Source organism: Ursus americanus, chromosome 11 (genome assembly GCF_024610735.1).
Source record: "Ursus americanus isolate L20-20 chromosome 11, mUrsAme1.1.p, whole genome shotgun sequence".
NCBI classification, from domain to species: Eukaryota; Metazoa; Chordata; class Mammalia; order Carnivora; family Ursidae; genus Ursus; species Ursus americanus.
The window spans coordinates 39,496,229-39,510,444 of NC_142137.1; the positions used below are offsets into that span (position 1 = coordinate 39,496,229).

General features: G+C 43.9%; 1 protein-coding gene across 6 annotated transcripts in view; it reads left to right on the forward strand.

Annotated features, from left to right (window-relative positions):
- The window catches only part of TPD52L1 (TPD52 like 1), a 94,163-nt gene that overhangs the window by 48,205 nt on the left and 31,742 nt on the right, over positions 1-14,216 (forward strand). For all 6 annotated transcript variants that reach the window (XM_087865455.1, XM_087865456.1, XM_087865457.1 and 3 more), the window contains exon 2: positions 12,079-12,194. In XM_087865455.1, the coding sequence (XP_087721581.1) occupies positions 12,079-12,194 (116 nt within the window). The remainder of the gene's footprint in view (positions 1-12,078; positions 12,195-14,216) is intronic.

Here is a 14,216-nt window from a genome sequence, read left to right on the forward strand (position 1 = left end):
ACAGGAGCAGCTTGATAGCAGTTCTCTATACAGTTTATTAGGATTGAGCTGGGATAAGGAGAGGTAAGTATGGATCATCTAAGATGGTTATCTGTGAGGGAGGAAAAGGGGTTGGGGCATGGGGAAGAGGAGAGAAACTGCTGTCTCTCAGAGAATCCGAAAGAGAAGATGGAAGAAATTGTTCCTGTAAGAATAATTGTTCCCTAGAGGGATTGTCAGAGGAGAGAGTATCACCCTTGCAGTCCTTTGAGCTTCTGTAGTCACTTTTGCACACATGAGAGTGACATTCAGGTGATTGATCCTAAGTCAGTCTTTCGAGAGACATTCTCTCATCCGTGGCTATCATCACAGCTAGTACACTTTGCTCTTAGCTGTGGTCCTCCCTTACGTCATCATGCGAGGAATGCAGGGCTGGCATTAAAACTGGCTTTCTGTCATTCGCCAGTTTACGTTCTGGTACAAGAGATAAGATGGAGTGGAATGGACTCTACACAAGGGGGATAGTAGCGAGTGCCTGAGAGTGGCGCAGTGTGGTGACGAGACCGGTGCTGACAGCCTTGCCAAGGGAGAGAGTGGGGCCCGAGCCCTCATGGTCTTCGGAGTCCACTCTGACCCCGCTCTCCACGCCCTTCAGTCTGACCAAAGATGGCCGTGTGCAGTGCAGACAGCCTTTACGTCCAGAGGACAGGAAGGAGCAGGCAGGCCCTTGGCTGTAGCTCAAAGCCAATAGGAGCCTGCACCGAGCTGCAGTGGGACACGGCTGAGAACTTCCTCCAGGCTTTCAGAATCTCCTCTCTACCCTGTGCCTCATCTCTGACCCAGCTTTTCTTATTTCCCAGACACAACCTTGAACTTTGAGATTGGACTTTACCTGTGTCAGACTTCTTAGAAAACAGCCCAACTTCTTTTAGATACTTTCCTTTAGGCTTATCCTCTGGTAAGCCCACCACCACCCATGGCCACATAACACCACGGAACCATGGTTCTGACTTGGCCAGTGCTGTGAGGAGGCACTAGCTGTGAAGCGCCAGGCATGGTGAGCCTGGCCCCAGACACTGGAGTAGAGAACACTCACCTGTCATTTCTCAGGGCAGGTAAAGAGAACACGCTCCTGAAGACAAGCCCACAGTTGGGGGGTAGACTACTCAGGAAACTCTAGGAATCCAGTCATGGACCCTCAGCTCTAGGAAATTCCTGGTTGGCCTCTCCAGTATATTCACTATATTCCTGCAAGTGTCTCCAACTCTTCTAGTTTGGCCCGGATTCCTGTGCTTTTCTCTGGGCCTGTATGAGGATGTATCTAGATAAACTGTGGAAAAGCCAAACCTTATGGACCAGATCTGCTTTCAGAATCCAAATAGAGACCCTAGTCCAACAATTGCCAGTTACAGTTGCATCGGTCTCAGAGAATCCTACTGTCTGGAACAATGCTGCGCGGTCCGTAAGTGCTGGGTTGGGTGTAGCTGAGTGACTGCAGCACCCCCCCCTCCCCTCCCTCTGAGAGTGAAGGGGGCTGGGCTCTGGGTTAGCAGAATTTAGCCTCCGCGACCATTTATATAGAGAAGATCTTAGAGACTGTACAAATGACAGAGTGACTTCAGATTTAGAGGAAGTTGGGGGCAAAAATGATTTATCAAACTTTTAATTAAATTTTCTTGAGGTCATTGATCGCAAATCATTGACGTCACGGAGCTAAAACTTCTCTTTTCCCTGAATTTGATATTAGTCTCTGTTTAATTCAAGAGTTTATGTGTATGGAAAAGAGAAGGAGACATTCAGCCTAGCTCAAATGAAAATGAGGTTTATTTTAATGATGAGGAGGAAGCTCATGGAAATTCAGAAGTCAAACAACAGGCCTCAGGACAGGCAGGTTTGTAAGTTCCGTGAAAGCAGAGACGGGCACAGCACTCGGTAGTTCAATAAATACTTGTCGAATGGAGGATGAATAAAACACAGGACCGAAGGCAGCTGTAAGGAAGATTTAGGCCCACACTCTACTACTTCGGCTAGTACCTGGTTTAACCTTGTTCCACCAACCCATCCATTGTCTCATAGTGTAAAATCTCGAGAGAAGAATCCAGAGGCTGCATCTGAGTCAGTCAGTGTTCATCGTGGTCCTTGAAGCAATGGCCGGGAAGGTAGTGCTATGTGTACACAGGGCTCCTTCTAGGGGGCAGGCAGAAGGATAAGCAGGGCATGGCATGAGGGTTCAGGTTTCTCTAGAGCATTCACTTTGCGTGTAATTGTGTGCTGGCTGTACTGGTGTTACTTAAGGTATGTATGTGAGTGACTAGTCTCTGCAGTGACATTTTTCTAACATCTTGAGGACAGAGTAGTAGCTTCTATTTTTTTTCTCTCATAGCACTTGAATTTAATAAATCTAAGCAAGGACGAATTTACTCACATGTGACTAGATTAAGTGCTAACATGTGCTAACCGATTATTATTTACCAGACACTGTGCTAGTGTTTTGCAAAACTGTATGACAACCTACTTTTGTGGGTAGACGTTATTATCCCCATTTTTACATATGAAAAGACCAAGTTTCAAACTATCATACTCACAGAGTTGAAAAGGGTGGAGCTGGGACCTCTTCCCAATAGACTATATCTTTGCAATCACCTGATGAATCATTAATCACTACTGGGATGAATTGGCCAAGACAAAGCCTGGGCTCTTCCACAAGCCATTAGTCAGCTAGAGGAAGGTGAGTATGCAGCTGTGGATTGGAGATGGGTTTGGGCAAACCAGCTCTAGATACATTATAGGATCAGTTGGGGACCTTTGATATGGTCTGGTTTCAGATGAGATTTTAAAAAGATGAGAAGAGAAAGTCTGGGGCACCAGCCTGGCTCAGTTGGTGGACCATGTGACTCTTGATCCTGGGGTTGTGGGTTTGAGCCCCCACATTGGGTATAGGGATTACTTAAAAATAAAATCTTAAAAAAAAAATCAAGTTGCAAAATAGTGTAATCTCATTTTTTAAAAAAATATTTAAGTAATCTCTACACCCAGCATGGGGCTTGAACTCATGACCCCAAGATCAAGAGCTGCATGCTCTTCCAACTGAGCCAGCTACGTGCCCCGATCTCATTTTTAATTATATGGATATATCTAAAAATACATATATAATATATATTTGATTTTATGTGTATATATATATCAGATTCTGAAAATCTAAGATGTCAAAGATTTTACGATACCTATTGTTTTATATCACTATGGGAAAAATGCTGCTAATTAATGGCAAGACACCACTGATTGTAAGAGGCATCCCACTTTCAGAGATGTTAACATGTGGAGGAAAATGTGCTGCAGATATAGAAAGAGATCTGGAAAGATGTACATGAAGGTTTTATAGTGGTGATCTCTGGGGAGAGGAGAGTATTGTCTTTCATCATTGCTTGTCTGTGTATGCAAATCTCCTACATGCCACGCCCTCCCTGCTCCATTCTTCACCGGACTCAGGGGCTAGAGGAAGGTGACCTCACTCCTGGCAGAATCAATTATAAAATCTATTGGCATGGCATGCACTAGGGTTCAAGCATTGGTTTTATGATGTGGGGGTGTAAAGCTCCCATTATTCTTCTTAGTATTTGAAGCCACTGCCGAAACTCCAGGGCAACAGGAAAAAAACACATTTAAAGCCATATATACTAGATATGTGATTCAATAATAGGCTAGATACAAGTTGCTAGCAAATGAATGGAAAACAGTTCAAAGATGGAGGTGCATAAGAAATCATACTTAGGTTTTGGTGGTAGGTTTAGTAAATGTGCAGAAAGGATTCTAATAAATAAACTTGTTTTATTTATATCTTTAATTTCCACCCTCCTTGAATTAACGTGTTAGTTTTTTGTGCACTTTAAGGTAACCATAAATCCAACAGTGAGAGTAGCTCAATAGTTTTTCCCAGAGAGAATAAATGGAAATATTTTGAAGTTTTATGTGAAAAGAATGCCTGGAGTTACTTTCACCAAACATCATGATGAAAATATAAGTAAGTAATAAACACTACAGTCTTAGATTTATTATTTAAGCCAGGGTGGATTTTCATTTATTTTATTGCATTCTTTCTTTTTATTAAGTCCTGAAATAATTTTATATCCTTTTTGAAAATACAAACTTTTCTTTCTAGGCTTGGTTCCACAGCCATATTTATTCGTTAATTCCTAAGTATGGGTGCACACACACATAAAGCAAGGTTCTTTTACCATTTAAAAGAAATCCTGCAACTTTTATATATTTGCCAACAACACAGGATACGGTCGTTCATCTGAAGTCATGGTTTGTAATTATTTTAACTCCTAGCTGTCTGTACTGTTTTAATCACGGGCATGAAGCCATGACCTAATCCATTGGACAACTCAACAAGACGCTTCGTAGATATATTGATCCTGGGACACCTGGGTGGCACCGGCGACTAAATGTCTGACTCTTGGTCATCATGATCTCAGAATCCTCAGGGTCTTGAGATCGAACCCCATGTTAGGCTCCATTCTCCTTGTGGAGTCTTCTTGGGACTGTCTGTCCTCTCCCTCTGCCCCTCCCCCTGCGTACTCTCTCTCTCTTTCTCTTCAAATGAATAAATCTTTAAAAAAAAAAAAAGAAAGAAAGAAAATATATTGATGCCCATGGGCGATTTCATTTCAAGGCTGAAGGAGGCATTTTAATCCCAAGCTCATTTCTTGATTTGTACTTGCCAACATTTGTTTACCTTTCTTCATGTGGTTGTAGGACAGGGAAGGACATAGGCCCTGGAGTCAGACTAGCCCACCTTAGAAGCCAACAGTTTGCAAATGAGCCAAACCCTGAACCCAGGTTCATAAGTGAGGATCCCCCTCAACAAGGCTGGGACCACAGTCACTTCTCTGCTGAGTCTGCTTCGGTATGTTGTGTCGTTCAGCCCTACAAGTGGGACTTGAATGAGTCCTCATGGCCAATTATAGATGTGGTGAAACCAGGCATATGGTAGCATTTGACAATGGGACCTGCCTGCTTCCCAAAGATGTGCCTGGCCAATGGAGAAGCATAATTCCTGCCTTACAGTCAGACCTATGGATATTTGTTTACCCTTATTAAAATGTCTATTTTTTTATATAAATGAAAGTGAAATGGCTGTCTTTTAGGTGCAAAATACTCCTATGGTAGGATCACAGAACGTAGTCACACGATGTTTGGTTTTTTGTTGTTTTGTTTTGTTTTTGTTTTTGTTTTTGTTTTTTGAGCAAGCATGAGGGAGCAGGGGGCGGACAGAGAGAGAGACAGAATCCCAAGCAGGCTCCATGCTCAGCGCGGAGCCAGACATGGGGTTCAATCTCACGACTCTGAGATCATGGCCTGAGCCACAATCAAGAGTTGGACGCTTAACTGACTGAGCCACCCAGGCATCCCGCACACTATGTCTTGGTGTACATATGTGTGCTCTTTTTTTTTTTTTTTTAACCTGATCTGGGTAGGAGCCCTTGGGCTTTGGGTAGTGGAGAAAAAAATAGATTTAGTCCATTCCGATGGAATAATTTTTAAAACCCCTTTAAATAATATTCATTTCCTCAGTTAAATCGCCGTCTGGCTCTAGCTCACATTTCTCCTTTCTCAGCTCCGCCTTTCCCTTGTTCTGACTAAGGAGGTATCTGGTATGTGGAAACAGGAAGGGTCCATGTAGTGTCTTGTATTCTCTGCTGGCCCTTCATCTGGGACCGTGATGTCCTCTGATGCTGGCATTTTTCTGTGGTTATTAGTCATGAGCTTGTCTTCCTCGGTTAGGTTTGGGCCCAGTCGCCCTTCCAAGCTGATTCAGTCTCAGTTCAGTTCTCATTGGTGGAGATTCTCTCCCCTCCTCCACCCAGACCTCTAGTCAAGGCCAGCAGCTCCAGCCCCAGCTGTAGGGGAGCCAACGCCTTACCAAGGTGGAAAGTTTCTCCCTAAGTGTGAGAAGTTCTGGACCTCATGCATGGGTAACTGACTGCAGAAGTGTGGATTGGGAAACTAAACCCCAAGGGCTGGTGGCCAACCTCCCAGCCTCTGTCCCTTCACAGGGATGTGGCTGTGCTCCAGGTTGGTGTGCGATAGCCTGGAAGGTAATTTTTTCTAGAGCCCAAGAAGGAAACTGTGACGGGCTTCCTGTATCAGTCAGGGACGGGAAAGAAGCAGATGAATGGCGCGCTCAAAAGGGGTGCCTCATTCAAGGGAGTTTGGTGAAGGGACAATTGGAAAGAAAGGAAGAGTTAAGGGAAGCCAGGAGGGGGCGTTGAAGCACCTCAGAATGACAGCCCCAGGAAGTCCCTACAATCCGTAGGCTGGAGGAGAGGCTCAGGTTCTAGAAACTTGACAAGAGCTGAGCTGTGGAAGAGGACTACCTAATGGGAGTTGAGGGCTTTGGTAGTGAAAAAGCTGAAACGGACAGTGCAGCCTGGCAGGAGGGAGGCAGTCCCTGCCCCTGTCTTCTGCTCTCAGTGTCCCTCTGGGGCTCCCCACTGGCCAGTGCAGGGCAAGGGAATCCTACTGATGTCAACCTTAGGTTAGTCTCGCAGGGTGCAGAGCAGAGTGGAGAAGAGGAAAGTGTGGGTCTGCAGGGGGCAAACAGAATCTCCATCTTTCTGGGCCAAAGCCCAACAAGGAAGATTGAACATACGCATCTGGTAGCATCTCTCTCCTCCCACAGGGAAGGAAGAGGAGGCACATTCGTCCTTGGTAAATCCTAATACACTGGTGTTAGGGGAACTCCCTGGCCTGGGTGTCCTGGGCTTGACTCCTGATAATATGAAGAGGGAAATAAAAATACGAAGAACATCTCCTCCTTAGAAAATTGCCTATTTTGCAAAGCTTTTGTCTCTGGCAAATCCAATTTCAAATGCCAACAATTTAAATATGAATCTTTTCTTGTGTGTTTCTTTTGCTTCTCTGCCTCACTTCAGACAGGTGGATGCCTTCAACCAGCTAGGAAATACCATATTCTTGAAGAGGCAAAGAGAATATAGCAAATTAATATTTTTTTATAAAGATTTATTTATTTATTTCAGAGAGAGCATGGTGGTGGGGGTGCATAGGGAGGGGAGAGAGAGTCCCAGGCAGACTCTGCGCTGAGCACAGAGCTCGACGCAGGGCTTGATCTCAGAACCCAAGATCCCGACCTGAGTGGAAACCAAGAGTTGGCCGCTTAACCGACTGCGCCACCCATGGGCCCCAACACGTTAATATTTTTTAAAACGATTACTCCCAATTTCACCAATTGCTGCCTTGGTTTGTATGGGAATTGAAATTTTTTGTAACATTTTCACATGTCTTATCTGATTTAACATCATTTCATTTTAATGATGACTTCATAAGGTATCGGTCTTGCAGATGAGATCCCTGAGATCAAGTGCACTCTGTCGTCAGTGGCAAAACCACGGATAGGTAGGATCCCAGATTTCCTTGCCTCCCGGACAATGGGGACGTAGCTTGCACATCTGGAAAGAGAGTCAAATTCATGAAGTTGCATACATTCATAATATACTGGTGTCTATAAAAACTATGTTTCTTGAGTGATTTTGCTCACTAATTGCTTTTATGAAAACTGTGTACTTAATCTTCTCTAATACCTGCTTCCATAGTAACTAGGTCATTTTATACTCATTGTGCTCTCCTCTCACACTCTCGTCTGTCACCTGGCATCTCTTACCACTTGCTTTTATTTTTCCTCCCCATTTTGACTCACTTTCACTGGTGAATCCCATCTTTATTCAACTCCTCTTTCATCTACTCCTTAATTCCAGAATTACCCTCTGACCTCATGATTTGATGACTGCTTCTCTAATCTAGTAAACGGAGCATATTACGCTGAAAACAGCAGGCCTTGTTTTCATTTTGTTTGCGTCTACATGGCACCTTGTGCTGAACCGTGTGACTCTGAGAACACCCATCGAAAGAGGCTTCAGTGGGAAACAGAAGCATAAGTAGGGAAAGAAGATGGGGAACTGGCATTTCATTTCAAAAATAAGAATGACGAAGGAAGCTGGTTTAATTAGACCTGAACTAACTAGCAACCCAGCCTCCAGGCAGATTTCCTGAATGGTTGCTTTCTGGGAGTGAGACTTTGAAAGATCAGGAACGTGGTCTTGGAGGGACACAGTGGCAGATTGAGCCCAAGGTCAGTGCTGCATGTCTCACTTCATGAGGTCTATGTTCTTTCCCCTGAAAAGAAGTTACCTCCCGGATACAGGGCTCTGCCTTTCCCTAAATTCGCTAGATGTTTTCCAGCTCAACCTTTTATCAACTAAAATGGATTTCAAATTATTGTTTTCTCCTAGAATATAAGAAGACACTAAAGATGTCTGATGTCTTGAAAAGTCTAGGTAGCCGGAACTACCATCTGTTCCCTGGTACATGTCCTCTCACACTGCCAAGAGAGGGTAAGATTGGGAATTTGTGTACTGGCTAAGTTTAAGCAGTACTTGTTCAATTCCTGGGCCCAGCTGAGTTAGGGAGCCAGAGTATCAGAGGTTCCTACCATGGCTCTTCTTGAACCCTAACCCCCAGGGCAGGGGTCAGTTTACCTTCTGTGCCCATCTCTTAAATCTGTGCTTAGAATTGATGCTAGTTCCTCCCCGCCTTAAGATTTATTTATTTATTTATTTATTTGAGAGAGAGTGCATGCTAGTGGGGCGAGGGGCAGCAGGAGAGAACCTCCAGCAGACTCCCCCACTGACTGTGGAGCCCGACACAGGGCTCAGTCTCACCACCCCCGAGATCACGACCTGAACTGAAACCAAGAGTCAGTCACTTAACCAACGGCACCACCCAGGCACTCCCCTGCTTCTGTTTCTTGATGTAGATGGTTGTTCTAGGACTTCGACTGAAAATACATCGACCACACATAAGCATACATATTTACCAGCAGAAATAAATGACAGTGTTTTTCCCCCTTTCAGTGACCTACTTAACATGATTTTACTGAGTCTGTAGATAGTCTCATAGGTTTCTGATGTCTGCAGAAAACTGACACAATCTTCCTGAGGGATAATTAGTAGTTTTCAAAATGTTCATGCCCTTTGACTCTAGTATCGAGTGTATAGGAAATCATCAAGATTTTGCCTAATGATTTGACTAGAAGATGTTCACTGTGGCTTTCCAGTAAACAGGGTAAGTTATCAATCATACATGAGACAAAATACTGTATAACCATCAAAAATATGTAAATGTGGCTGTGTTTTTAGACATAAAGGGTATTCATGATATCCTGTTGAATAAATCAGGTTCACAACAGTAAGTGCATATAAATATATACAAGAAAATGTATATATATGCATAAAAGAAATAGAAAGGATGGACCAAAATGATAATTATTTCTGGGTAGTGTGATTAACAGTAATTTTAATAAATAGGGGATAATTTTATTTTTCTATCTTCTGCAATGAACAAATATTACTCATGAAAAAGAAAATTACTTAGCATTGAAATGGCCTCTGGAGTAGATAGATGGGACAAGAATCCGATGAACATGGATCAACGAGGTGCCACTTTCATTGATGTGTGTTGGTGTATCAGCAGTGACCCAAGGGGCTGACGGCACACTGTTGATTCAGACAAAAGGATGTGGGTACAAGGGACTCAAGAGTGGGGCCAGCTTGAGAAAAACTTTGCAGATTGGTTCATATTTTTATTCTCTTTACCTAAAATGTCCTGATATTGTAGGATAATTATTTACTTTTCATTTTGACTTTAAATAATCTCTACTTTTAATCGTTTTCTCAAATAATAATATACATACAAAAGAATATTTGCAAAATAAGTTAAAAGTGTAGAAAATGCTCACACACAGAAATCCAGTGTCCTAGAAATGGAGCATTACCATCAGCCCTATAGAGATCCTTTATAAGTTCCCGTTCCTATCTATACCCACCCCATCTCTGAGAAAACCCGGGTCCTGAATTATTTTTATCATAATCTTGCTTTTCTTTATAATTTTATTCCTACACAATATTTTATCTAGTTTTGCATGTTTTTGGTCTTCATATGGGTGAGATTATACTTTATTATTCTTCTGCAACTTGTGTTTTTCACCAGGTATCTTGTTTCTGAGTTTCACCTGTGCGGCGTATGGCTGTAGCTTGCTCACTGTGCTGCTGTCGGTCGTGCTGGTGTGGGTGCTCCATGGTGTACTTGTGCGTTCTCCTGTTTATGGACTTTGGCAGTATTCTCAGGGTTTGCTTCCAGGAAAGTTCTTAGCGATGACCTCGGGTGCTCGCATAGGAGTGTCTCCGGTATACCCGTAGGTGTAGACTAGCGGGATGGTAGGGTGTCTGGGCTTACTAGATCATGTTCAGTTATTTTCCAAGTTATTTGTCTCTCTTTAGATTCTTGGCAGCCGAGTATGAGAGTTTCCAGCCTCCATGTTGTCATCAACATTTGATAATGTCAGACTTTGAACTTTTTACTAATCCATTGGGTGTGAAATGATTTAATTTGTGTTTCCCTGAACATCGGTGAGGTTGAGCATATTTTCTTGGGTAACTGTATGTGATTTCTTCCTATAGCAAGTCTGTTTTGGGTCTTTTGGGCCATGTTTCTGCTGGGTTATTTCCATTTTGTAGCCTGGTTTGTAAGAATTCTGTTTATTCTGGGAATTCATCTTTTGCTCGTTATACATATGGCAGATACCTTCCTCCAATTAGTGGCTTGTCTTTTAATTTTCCATATAGTGTGTGTGATGAAGAGACATTTGTAATTTTATTCACCCTTTTTTCATGATTTGCCTTTTTTTGTCTTAAGAAGTCCCTTTCTACCTAGAGGTTCACAAACCTTATTGTCTTCTAAAATGCCTGTAATTTAATCTTTCTGAATCGTGTGAAGATGTCCAATTGTATTTTTTCTACATGGATAACTATTTGTGACAAGACAGTGTACTAAAAGATCTTCCTTTCCCCACAGATGTATGTAAATGCCAGCTCTGTCATAACTCGTGTCCTAAACGAAGCTTCCATATATGGGGGGCCTGTTTGCTGGATCCTTCAGAGAACATATGCGTTTGAGTTATGCAGATGCCAGGGGCCTCTGCTAGGGAACGTCTATTTTTTTGGACGAAAAGCCGTATTTCTCACATAACAAGTTAGAAGTGGTACTCTTCGGGGGTGGGGTCACTGTGTGGCACAGTGATGTCCTCCAGAAGCCAGGCGCTTCCCTGCTTCCCTCCGCCAGCGTCAGTTTGTCTGTGATGTTTCCTCACAGCTGCTGCTGCTCCAAGCTTCGTATCCACACGATCTCAGTGACATGCTGTCTTACCTCCAGCTTCTTGTGGACCACCCAAGTAGGGTGCATTCAAGTTGCCAGCTCACACACAGCCCCGCTCAGGGTGAGGGGTCTCAGGGAGGCGCGCTCTGCTGTCCATTCACTGCTGTGTCAGGGCCGCTGGCCTCACGGTCCCTGTGGGGAGGGATGGTATTCATTTCCAGTTCACCTTCCTCTCGGGGTGCAGCCCTGTGGGGATGCAGGTCCCCTCTCCTTGGGTGGCCCTGGGCTTTGTCCTCTGCCCCCTGCACCCCAGGGGACAGTGAATACCGAAGCTGGAATTCATCTGGTGGAAAATGTGAAACTAATGAGAACTTCTTTTGTTTACACCTCTGGCTTCCCACTTTCACTTAGCTCTTTGGCTTCTTAGTATTCTTTACTTTCTTGGCAGCTCATTACACATTTAGAAAGATTTCTTTTTTCTGGAATTTTTAGTTGTTTTTTATTTCATGTATTTATTTTTTAAAGATTCCATTCATTTATTTGAGAGAGAGAAAAAAAAACGCACACACACACACACACACACACACACGGGCTGGGGGTGGGGGGTGGAGGGGCAGAGGGAGAGGGAGAAGCACGCTCCCCACTGAGCAGGGGGCCAGACATGGGGCTCGATCCCAGGACCCCGAGATCATGACCAGAGCCGAAGACAGATGCCCTACTGATGAGCCACCCAGGCGCCCCAGGAATTTTTAATTGTTTTTAGCAGGAGGGTCTGTCAGTGTATCTAGTTCTCCAGAGTGTGGAAAGAGAAGTGGGCTAAATTCATTTTTTAAAAATTGCATTATGTTTTATCAATCTTGCTTGAAGGTTTGTTGGAGACCGAACCATTGCAAGGACGAGATGAAGACACAGTAGCCCGTGCTGACTTGTCTAGCATGCTGTCTGAGGAGGAAAGAGAAGAGTTGAAGGCAGAATTAGTTCAGGTACGTTTAGTCATCTTATTGCTGTTCTGTCTCAGGATCTTAGGAGTTATTGTTAGTTTTGTATAAGTCCCGTGTTACAATTATGTTGTCTTGCATGTATTTATTTATTTATTGAGAGAGCGCCGGCAGGGGTGGGAGGCAGGGCTGAGGGGGAGAGAGAGAATCTTAAGCAGGCTCCACACCCAGCGCAGAACTCCATGTGGGGCTCCATCTCATGACCCTGAGATCATGACCTGAGCTGAAATCAGGAGTCAGATGCTTCACCGACTGGGCCACCCACGCGCTCTTGTTGTCTTTCATTTAATAAAATTTAATAAATGATATATTGTAAGGTGATTCATTTTTTTTCTACGGTGTTTTTGTAATGCTAGCTGTCCATTACCCACTGGTTATAGTAGAAAAAGGTATAGTTATGTTTCTTAAGCAACAACGACAAGTAGCTGTAAATAGGCACCTCTTATTCTTTTTTTTTTTTTTTTTAAGATTTTATTTATTTATTTGACAGAGAGAGAGAGACAGCCAGTGAGAGAGGGAACACAAGCAGGGGGAGTGGGAGAGGAAGAAGCAGGCTCCCAGCGGAGCAGGGAGCCCAATGCGGGGCAGATGCTTAAAGACTGAGCCACCCAGGCGTCCCTGCACCTCTTACTCTTTCTAATCTTACAATATTATGGGAACAGTACTCACTTGCAGACCTGATGAATTCCTCCAAGACCTTGGTATAGGTACAGGTACAAGCTCCTTTTTAATAGCAGGACTTGCTTTAGGTCAGCAACTTAGCTCAGCAAATACTTCGAAGTGGTTTATTTTTGTAATGAAGAAGTCAGTCATAGAAGCAACTGGATTTCTTAAGTTGTGTACTCGTTTGCAGAAGAATAAAGTTCTGGGGGCAGAAAGGAACGCTGTGATGAATTCAGGTTTCCTGAAATCTTGGGTAGTTGCTGCAGGCCTCTGGGCTTAGAGGCGGGGAGGATGCCTGGCTCCTCGGGGATACAGCTTTGGTTAAAGCCATTTGTTTGCAGCACCCACCAACCCTCAAACACTTTGCTAACGAGCGTTTACGTTGCAGGAGGAAAGCACTGGAGAAAGGGAGCTTTTCAAGTAGAAGAAGCAGTAGGGCCAGAGGGCTGAGGCCCATGTTCCTGCCCGTTCTGCGTCCCTGGATCCGAGGGCAGAAAGCTCCTGGTCCAGCTGGAAGCAAGGCTCTGGGCTCAGTCGCAGGCTGAGGACAGAGCCTTGAGCTTCCCCTTACCCAATGTTCTGGCGGTGTTTGTGTAAGACAGCTTATAATAATATTAACGACTTTTCAGGGGCTTGCGCAAAGCACGCCCAAAAATAACTTCAAATAAAATGAAAGAGTAGCTTGTTCTTCTGGTACAGCAGGCATTATTTCAGTAAGCACAGTGCCTCAAATCAGGTAGCCTGGTTCTTTAGCTGGGTCTGTCTGTGGCCACTGATCTAGAACCATCCAGTTAACTTCTGGTTGGCCGCACATGCCGGCACGCATGGTCCGAAGTCAGCCATGAAGGAGAATGTCCTAGCTCCGTGTTTTCTTAGGGCCCGGAATTCTGGTTCATGACCAGCTTGTTCCTGTCAGTTGTGGTGTCCGAAAGTTCTGTTGTGCAGACCGGTGTAAGCTAAGTGATTCTAAGCTAGAATGTAACTCCTTCACTGTGATAGTGCAAGTTTAGGTTCAGACAAAATCTCTGTAGCCAACCAAACTTGAGAATATGCCTCGAGTTTTCTGGGTTCTGGGACTGCTGGGATATACACGCACACATGTATCAGTGTATTTTTTGTGCGCGTTCTTTATTTTCTAAACGTTCAACAGTGAGCATGCATTACTTTTCTAATCAAGAAAAAGTGAGCCTTGGGTCTAAGTGGGTGTCCCTATAATATAAAAAACCAGTGGTGTTTCCAGGAATTCCTGTCTCATTTGGCCACATTACTAAGCTTCCACCACATCTCGTTACGAAGACTCTAGAGCCTGGTTTCTGAAAATAACGCCAGACCCTCTTACTTTGT